General features: G+C 38.6%; 1 protein-coding gene across 1 annotated transcript in view; it reads right to left on the bottom strand.

Annotated features, from left to right (window-relative positions):
- LOC110461607 (calcitonin gene-related peptide type 1 receptor-like) overlaps nucleotides 1-8,709 on the bottom strand; it is a 64,473-nt gene extending 55,764 nt beyond the window's left edge. Inside the window, exon 1 of the mRNA XM_021515146.1 lies at nucleotides 8,064-8,709. Coding sequence (XP_021370821.1) covers nucleotides 8,064-8,241 — 178 coding nt within the window. The 5' untranslated portion in view covers nucleotides 8,242-8,709. The remainder of the gene's footprint in view (nucleotides 1-8,063) is intronic.
- Between the last annotated feature and the right edge of the window lie 2,194 nt (nucleotides 8,710-10,903).

Below are 10,903 nucleotides of genomic sequence, written 5' to 3'. Positions count from 1 at the left end.
TTTCTTGTTATAAAGGGTACGCTTTACCGCGCATGCTCATTTTCTTGTTATAAAGGGTACGCTTTACCGCGCATGCTTACTTTCTGGTTATAAAGGGTACGCTTTACCGCGCATGCTCATTTTCTTGTTATAAAGGGTACGCTTTACCGAGCATGCTCATTTTCATGTTATAATGGGTAAGCTTTATCCCGCATGCTCACATATATATACAAATGTTACTTATTATAAATAACGCTTCAATGAGCTTTTAGTTGTCAGAAATTGTACCAGTTACAGGTAAGATTGTAAGGGTAAAGTAGTACCAGGTAGATTGTTACAGGACTATTCCGGAGGACAAGGTGTCGGGGGATATTCCGAAAACATTTATCCACTTATTTGAATTAGTAAAACTCACTGAAAGTAAAATTATGGAACAGTCTTCCAAATTATGTGGTATCAATACATTTAAACCCAATAATCAATAACTGACTTTTTATAACAGAGTTACATAAACATAACTGTAGCATACTAAGTTAAACATGTCTAATCACAGCTGAACTTTAATAAATGTGTATATATACATGTATTTAAAATAATACAGATCCCTTATGGAAAATTAATCTGTCTTAGTTATGAAATACAGCTGTACTGCCAGATAGGTATAAACTACACGTCATTGACAGGAAGATTTTAAATACAGCTGTACTGCCAGATAGGTATAAACTACACTTCATTGGCAGGAAGATTTTAAATACAGCTGTATTGCCAGATAGGTATAAACTACACGTCATTGACAGGAAGATTTTAAATACAACTGTACTGCCAGATAGGTATAAACTACCCTTCATTGACAGGAAGATTTTAAATACAGCTCTATTGCCAGATAGGTATAAACTACACGTCATTGACAGGAAGATTTTAAATACAACTGTACTGCCAGATAGGTATAAACTACACGTCATTGACAGGAAGATTTTAAATACACCTGCTCTGCCAGACAGGTATAAAATAGACTTCATTGACAGGAAGATTTTAAATACACCTGCTTTGCCATGAATAATTTGTTTAAAATGCAGCTTGATTTAGAACTTACACTGTATTGTATAATTATAATATATCTGAAACAAAACGCATCTGTATAGCCAGATTGATATAATTAAACATTTATGATGGTATAAAAATTCCATGGTTTGCAGTAGATACAACTCGTAGGAGTTGCGACTGTCGACGGGTGTACGACACCTACGAACTGAGATTGTAGACAATGACGGGTGTACGACACCTAGGAACTGAGATTGTAGACAATGACGGGTGTGCGACACCTAGGAACTGAGATTGTAGACAATGTCGGGTGTACGACACCTAGGAACTGGGATTGTAGACAATGATAGGTGTGCGACACCTAGGAACTGAGATTGTAGACAATGTCGGGTGTACTACACCTGGGAACTGAGATTGTAGACAATGATAGGTGTGCGACACCTAGGAACTGAGATTGTAGACAATAGGAACTGAGATTGTAAACAATGATAGGTGTGCGACACCTAGGAACTGAGATTGTAGACTATGACGGGTGTGCGACACCTAGGAACTGAGATTGTAGACAATGATAGGGGTGCGACACCTAGGAACTGAGATTGTAGACAATGACGGGGGTGCGACACCTAGGAACTGAGATTGTAGACAATGTCGGGTGTGCGACACCTAGGAACTGGGATTGTAGACAATGATAGGTGTGCGACAACTAGGAACTGAGATTGTAGACAATGTCGGGTGTACGACACCTAGGAACTGGGATTGTAGACAATGATAGGTGTACGACACCTGGGAACTGAGATTGTAGACAATGACGGGTGTACGACACCTAGGAACTGAGATTGTAGACAATGACGGGTGTACGACACCTACGAACTGAGATTGTAGACAATGATAGGGGTGCGACACCTAGGAACTGAGATTGTAGACAATAGGAACTGAGATTGTAGACAATGACGGGAGTACGACACCTAGGAACTGAGATTGTAGACAATGATAGATGTACGACACCTTGGAACTGAGATTGTAGACAATGACGGGTGAACGTCACCTAAGAACTGAGATTGTAGACAATGACGGGTGAACGACACCTAGGAACTGAGATTGTAGACTATGACGGGTGAACGACACCTAGGAACTGAGATTGTAGACAATGACGGGTGAACGTCACCTAAGAACTGAGATTGTAGACAATGACGGGTGAACGACACCTAGGAACTGAGATTGTAGACTATGACGGGTGAACGACACCTAAGAACTGAGATTGTAGACTATGACGGGTGTACGACACCTAGGAACTGAGATTGTAGACAATGATAGATGTACGACACCTAGGAACTGGGATTGTAGACAATGACGGGTGTGCGACACCTAGGAACTGAGATTGTAGACAATGACGGGTGTACGACACCTACGAACTGAGACTGTAGACAATGATAGATGTACGACACCTAGGAACTGAGATTGTAGACAATGACGGGTGTACGACACCTAAGAACTGAGATTGTAGACTATGATAGATGTACAACACCTAGGAACTGAGATTGTAGACAATGATAGATGTACGACACCTAGGAACTGGATTGTAGACAATGACGGGTGTACGACACCTAGGAACTGAGATTGTAGACAATGATAGGTGTGCGACACCTAGGAACTGAGATTGTAGACAATGTCGGGTGTACGACACCTAGGAACTGAGATTATAGACAATGATAGGTGTACGTCACCTAAGAACTGAGATTGTAGACAATGATAGGTGTACGACACCTAGGAACTGAGATTGTAGACATAAACGGGTCTCCGACATAAAGGACTCGAACTTATATACAATGACGAATTCATGTCTGGAGCGGACTGAAATGTGTCGACTATTATTTATTTGAGCTGCAAAATGTATATTTCTTTGTACCGACGTAACAGTAGCTAAGCTTAGTCAACGTGCTGTTGCTTATTCAAGAACGATTTGCAAGCACTTTGCATTTTCATTAAATCTGGACGTTGTTCCTGCATAATAAACAAACGCAAATGATCGTAAGTACCTTGAATAGTCTATAGGGAATTACGTGCCAATGGACTCGGACGGTACAGGCCGAACCACTGGGTCTTTTTCTGGTTAGTATTTTTTCTCTCGGCACGTGTTATGCTAATATATACAACATATCCTGTCTCAACCGGATGTCACCGGGACCAAACTATTTGTCCGGTTTACACAGGTGTCCGGTATATACAGGGTCGGCATGTCAATTTTTTTTAAATACAAAATATAGTATTTTGCATACGATCTGTATACAAGTGTCAACAACAGAGAAATGAATCGTGAATGAATGTTAAAATATATTAAAAGTACACGCACCTTAACACATCATTAGTTAAAAAAAACTGTTATGCGATCATTATAGACAGGTGTATGTTACGGTTTAATTTGCATTTATGGGTGGTATGTTGAGGCGCGGTCGAGCAGGATATTGCTATGACGATATATGGAGGTGATCGTTATAGACAGATGGCCTTCACGACTGATTATAATTTCATTGTGATTGATAACAGTAGTGATCGTAATTAACAGGTGCATGTCGCGGTTGAGAAGATTTACAATATGTAGAGTTGATCGTCGTAGCGAGGTGTCCGTTACGGTTTATCATACTTTCTTTTGACAGTATTAAGAGGTGGTGTGCCAATGAAACGCCAAAGGAAAACATGTATGACATTGACGTTATACAGAGGTGCTTTTAATATAAGGATTCAATAGTATCCTTCTCAATTTCATAAGGGCACAAGCATTAAAAGAAAATTAAATCTCTATATTTACATTTTAAATGTTTACTTATAATTGACCTACACTGTAATTAAAGAGAATCCAATATATTTTCAATATTGAAGTGTCTGTTTCGTAAGAGCAAACGAATTCCTGGAATAGCATATCGTCACCAAAATGTTTGTCTCATGTTATCCGAGGTAAGAGGAGGAGCTTCAAAATGACGCTGATAAAATTGTATTAATAGTTATATGAACGCGATTTCCTCTGGTAATGGTAATAGAAGTCCAGTGAACATATAAATATGGACAAGAGGTCCTTGTTTTAGACAAGAAGACACATAATTTACGTAAACTTGCCGTGACAAGGGTAATTTTGTGATAAGACGGCAACGTTATAAAGAAATGGTTATGATAGACAAGAAAACACAGAGTTTACGTAGAGTTAGCGTCACTAGGATCGAGTTGTGCTGAGACGGTGACGCTATTATAGACAAGACAACACAGAGTTTACGTAGAGTTAGCGTCACTAGGATCGAGTTGTGATGAGACGGTGACGCTATTATAGACAAGACAACACAGAGTTTACGTAGAGTTAGCGTCACTAGCATCGAGTTGTGATGAGATGGTGACGTTATTATAGACAAGACAACACAGAGTTAACGTAGAGTTAGCGTCACTAGGATCGAGTTGTGATGAGACGGTGACGCTATGATAGACAAGACAACACAGAGTTTACGTAGAGATAGCGTCACTAGCATCGAGCTGTGATGAGATGGTGACGTTATTATAGACACGACAACACAGAGTTAACGTAGAGTTAGCGTCACTAGGATCCAGTAGTGATGAGACGGTGACGCTATGATAGACAAGACAACACAGAGTTAACGTAGAGTTAGCGTCACTAGAATAGGATTGTGATAAGACGGTGCCGTTAAACAGAGATTGTTGTCATAGAAAAGAAGACACAATGTGTACGCTGCCTTAGCGTCACTAGCATTGTGTTGTGATAAGACGGTGACGTTATACAGAGGTAGTTGATAATAATGAGCCGCCGGCTGGGATTAGGGTCCTTAAGTAGTAAGAAATCAGTTTTGTGATTTTTATGATTTAGAAATCTAGAGACATTTCTGATCAAAATGATATAAAAAAATATGTCAGTCCGTCAATATTTGATGATTTGACGCCACTTTAAAGATACGTCATACATAGAAGTAGGCTATATGACATCTGACGTCGCTTACAACGTCATTATTTCTAACCTTACTTTTAAGATTGAAACCGACGGGTACCATATATACATTAATTTTAACTGCTTATGTCTGGCTTCACTCCAGAAGTTTACGCATGATTGTAAAGAAAATTCCAGAGCATTTAAATGGAAATAACTAAATATGTTATTAAGTCATACACAAATACTGAAATGTAAAACAAATAGGGTTCTATATGACCATGGTATAAATAATACTTCTGTACTTTTGAACTTTGTAGACTAACATCTCTACAGTTTTCTTCCGGTTATAGCTCTGACAAAAATATGTTTACAACAACAAGTTGAATCAGTATTCACAAATCTATACCACTTTGTAATGACCATGACATACATGAAACTTATTTGTGCGAGTTTTGGAATGACCGTACATGAAATAAAGTGGTGCGAGTGTTGACGTTGCAAACGTGGTCACTGTCTTTTACGTCGCCACTTTGAATGTGAGTCACACACGGCCAGCCCGGATCATATTGCTGTATAAACATTGTATCAATTACGTTAACAATGAGACGTTTATATTACTTATATTTAAACCAGATGGTGCTCCTAAAAAATGTCTATGACAAAATAACACAATAAAAGTTTACTAAATTGATATTTAATATAAAATCAATTACTATTTCGTAAAAGATTGATGAGTCGTATTGAACACGTATAGAGACATACTGGTCAGAAAAGATTTTACCAACGATCAAGCGCGGGGTGTTTTACAAAAAAAGTTTGAAAAACAACAATTGCAAATCAATGAATCAAATGATCAAGTTTCAAACTTATGAAGTTCCCGATCGAATTCAGGGTTTATGTACTTTATACCATCCATCAGTCAGTGGATGGTGTACGTAGAAAAATGATTGTCTGAAAGGTTGAAAAACAACCATTTCGAAATAATGAATCACACTATCAAGCATCAAACCTCACAAGTTCTCGAGCTGATTTCATGGTCGTTGGTACCGGTGACTATGAGCAGGTCGCGCACGCGCAAAATTTCAAGCAAGCTTAGTTGTCTTGCGGGAATTGTCAACATTTGATAAAGCTCTAAAAGTTAAAAGTTCCCAAAACATGTGTGCTAGAAAACCGACTTTTGTTTTTACTTCTTCGAATGACATGTTAACAAAACCACAGGAATCGCTAAAAATATGAAAATACCGACGGTATTAAGCATTAAGCTTTACTAAAAGTTATGATTTTATCTTATGTTTATTTATAAATCTACAAATATAAAAGCAGTATTTATTAATTTTCAAACACATTACATAGATATAGTCACACGAACATATATTATGGACAAAGAGTCCGTAGCGGTCTGGTAACTTCTACAAAGAATGGAACTGAAAACAATGATCCATGGAACTGGAATAAATCATCCATTCTGATGAGGAAAACAACAAATAATAAAACAAACAAAATGTTATACCAGTTTATACAGCAATATTATCCGGGGCGGCCGTGTTCAGCTATGCGAAGTCCTTATATATATGTGTGCACACATGTGTGATATCTGTAATACAACGTAAAATTTATCTCACGATAACTCGGTCAATTTTTTCAAATATCAAACTGAAATTTGGCATAAAAGTGTGTTATAGTCATATGAATAACATATCGTGTGATGTTGCGTACGTTTTTAGATTAATTTTAGAGATATAGTTTGCAGACGCTTCACGATCTGTAGATTTCTTTATACACGTGGGCAACGGCGCCAATCGTAAAAAGTTTGGCACAAAGGTGAATCATAGTCATATGAACATATCTTCTGATGTTGTTAACGTTATATGTTAATCTTATGGTAAAGTCCGAAGACGCTTCACGATCTGCGGAGTTCAATTCACACACGTCTGCCACGCCGCCAAACGTAAAAAATAATTTCATTATAACTCGGTCGTTTATTCATATATCTAGCAAAAAATTGGAGTATATATCAATAAAAGTCTTATTCATAACACATCCTCTGATGTCGCTTACTTTAGTAAGAGTTTTTAAAGATATTGTCTAGCGACGCTTTCTTAACTTAACACACGTGCCACGCCGCAGATCGTAAAATTTAATTCATCATAACTCGGTCAATTTTTCAAATAACAAATTGAAATTTGTTAAAAAGGTGTATTATAGTCATATAAACAACAAATCTTCTGATGTCTCTTACTTCATTCGGTATTTTTATAGATTGTGTCTGGCGACGCTTGTTGTCACTTGAAGACGCTTGTTGTCGGTTGAAGACGCTTTTAAGGAGGACCCTTTTTGCCCATTTCACAATTTCGATTCATGATGTGATTTTTAAAGCAATTGGTCAATAATCTCATTATACAATAAAAAATACACATATTTTTCTTAATGTTTGCATACCTTGAAATCTTTGCTATGCATGCTCATATTTTACAGCATGCTTTTCTTTCTTCTGAGTGTTCCCTAGCTGCGATAACGTAGCTTTCTGACGACGAGATGTTTTTTAATCGGGGCAGAGGAGGCCGGGTATTAATATTAGTACTAAGTGTTCCTATGCATCCGGGAAACGGGAAAGAAGTGACTGAACTGATCGTCTAGCTCTGCAGCTATCACACTATCACATCAATTCATATACTTTATATTGGGTGGAAGATAGGCTGCTACATGTCACAAGTTTAAACGCAGCAAACGTGTCTGTCATCTTCCGTAGCGAATGTAAACAATCTACCGAAAGTGTGCGCACCAGAAAACGGGAAATCCCTGTCGCTTCGATATTTAAGTCGATTTGATTAATTATTGATATCTAAAGTGTATAATATTGTTTGAATAATTAAGAGATAGCCTTCTAGTTTCAGTAGGTAAATTATATGCATATATTTTGGGAATAATAGAAGTTATATCGTACATTCTTGTAAAGCAAGTGAGATTTCCGTTTTCGCGCGAAACAGAAATAGAATAGAAATATGACGTCTGTCGGAATTCCCGTTTTTTCTCCCTTTTCATTGGCTAGAAGTTAAGGACCCAAATCCAAGCCGGCGGCTCATATAGACAGGAAAACATAAAGTTTACTGAGACTTACCGTCCGTAGGATAGGGTTGTGATAAAACGGTGACGTTACATTCATACCACGCCATCCAAATCCCACGTACCATCTCTTCCTCGGGAGTGTTAGAAAGCATAGGTGGGGCACCACTTGTGGTGTCTATAGTAGGAAGCGTTTCCGGTTCCCTTATGCTGGGGAACAATGTGCTATTCATTTTATACAGACTTTGCACAGAACACTCAAACAGCTTAGCGATCCAAAAATGGTGTAGAAACTGACCTGTCAACTATCAGCCTTATGCATTACGAAACTGTTGATCAGGGGACGTAAAGCAGTTTCTGTCGAGTAGATAACACTGTTCGAGGGCCATCCATGGGCGTGTAGTAACTGTTGTCTAGCCGATTACTCCATGGTTGTGGTTAGGACTGTCAGCTGTCAGTTAACCTGAAAGTAAAGAGCAACACATATAGAGGGGCTGCGGACACTGTGGCCTTGTACGGGGACGCCAGTCGCCATGTTGTATCAGGGTATCGGTATGTCGAGACTCGTGAGAGGGTAGCTAGCCTTGTGAGGGACGGACAGTGACTGACCTCTCTGTAACGTTAGCTCGTGTATACAATCGACGCGTGTCGTCTGTGATCGCTCCGTCGCGTTAAAGGTACGGCTGCAGCAATACGCTAAGTTGGTGCTGTACAGAAGGCTCGCGCTGTCCACTCACGCGTGATGCTACACATAATTCAGCAAGATGTAGCGTGACCTTGGGTTTATGTCCTTTATCAGACAGATAGATGTGGCGCCTTATGTTAAATAATGTAAGGCAGGTGATATGTGACGTAATTTATCGATAACTAGACATTGTTTTAGGAATTTTGAATACTAGAAAGAATAAGGATATATGAAATGAACAGCGATCAGGCAGGTGATAAGGGACGTAATATCGATCAGACAGGTGATATGGGATGTATTACATCGATCAAACAGGTGATGTGGGATGTATTACATCGATCAGACAGGTGATATGGGAGGTATTACATCGATCAGACAGGTGATATGGGATTTATTACATCGATCAGACAGGTGATATGGGATTTATTACATCGATCAGACAGGTGATATGGGATTTATTACATCGATCAGACAGGTGATATGGGATTTATTACATCGATCAGATAGGTGATATGGGATGTATTACATCGATCAGATAGGTGATATGGGATGTATTACATCGATCAGATAGGTGATATGGGATGTATTTCATCGATCAGACAGGTGATATGGGATGTATTAGATCGATCATACAGGTTATATGGGATGTATTACATCGATCAGACAGGTGGTATGGGATGTTTTACATCGATCAAACAGGTGATGTGGGATGTATTACATCGATCAGACAGGAGATATGGGATGTATTACATCGATCAGACAGGTGGTATGGGATGTTTTACATCGATCAAACAGGTGATGTGGGATGTATTACATCGATCAGACAGGAGATATGGGATGTATTACATCGATCAGACAGGTGATGTGGGATGTATTACATCGATCAGACAGGTGATATCGGATGTATTACATCGATCAGACAGGTGATATAGGATGTATTACATCGATCAGATAGGTGATATGGGAGGTATTACATCGATCAGACAGGTGATATGGGATGTTATACTGTATAGTGTAATTGCAAGGGTGTAAAAATTCGGGATTATGTTTCCGCGAAGCACAATTTCTGTAAGTCTATTTCGGAACACCTTGCAGATAGTTCCGAGCGCTAGTTACTACTAATGGTCCGGCATTGAAACTGGCTATTATAAGTTTATAGCTTCCTACGGTGCATACCAGGTAAGTGAGTTGTTTCAAATTAAATTAAATTTGTGTCATTTGCCGAGTTGTTCTCTTTTATATATGAGCCTTGTGAACTTCAAGCTATTCATAAGGGTTTTTTCCAACTGCGGTAGAGTCCTTGGCTGAAAATGGGAAACTTCGTGTTACGACAATAACGGTAGCTACCAGGAAAGTGAGCGGCGTCAGACAGCTACGCGGTCCACAACTGGGGCCGGGTGGGCTACTGGGGACCGTCCAAGTATATAATCCGTCCGGTATTCGAAAAACATTTGTTGCATATTCATCATTTCATCAAGGAATTAGACTAGACATAAGTAAATAATTTTACCGAAAAATGAAACATGCCTCACTTGGGACCTATGACAATCAAAAAAAATGAAATTTGATAAAGATCTGTCCAGTACTTCTTGAGAAATAGTGGTAACAAAATAAGTGAAATGTCAAAATTTGAGGAAAATCACTCCAGTACTTTCTGAAAAATAGCGCTAATAAACTCTTAGTTTCCTGTCGGCCATCTTGGTTTCCCCATCAGTTCCTAAAATCCATATGCATATGTAGGGACAAAAAAAAAAGATTCCTCCAACACTTTCTTAGAAATACAAACAAGGGATGGGTGCCATATTTGGCTGTTTTACGGCCCCTCACCGATAGGCACTGTTTATTGGATGTCATTAGGTCAGAAGCTGCCATGTTCGAATAGAATTCGACCTCTGCGACGTATAAGAGGTCAAAAGAGGGACAGTACAATAACATATCTTCCGTTTCTTTGTTCCAATAAATTCAATAATGAAATCAGGTATTTAGATATATTTTGGTTGTATAACATCAATAAAATGTTAACAAAACAAGAATAAGTCATTGAAAAGAGTCTAATAAATGCAGTTTGTGTTATCATTGTATTACCCAATAGGGAATTATATACATACTAGGTCCTATAGTGTTCCCTTGTCCTGCAGTTAAGACAGAAATGCATGATGGTATATAGGTGACTGATGACGTCACTGCTGGTCAGGTCATTGTACGGTAGT

The sequence above is a fragment of the Mizuhopecten yessoensis genome, unplaced genomic scaffold, assembly GCF_002113885.1.
Source record: "Mizuhopecten yessoensis strain PY_sf001 unplaced genomic scaffold, ASM211388v2 scaffold10641, whole genome shotgun sequence".
NCBI classification, from domain to species: domain Eukaryota; kingdom Metazoa; phylum Mollusca; class Bivalvia; order Pectinida; family Pectinidae; genus Mizuhopecten; species Mizuhopecten yessoensis.
The sequence above is the reverse complement of the archived record's forward strand: the minus strand, read 5'-3'. Positions and strand labels throughout refer to the sequence as shown.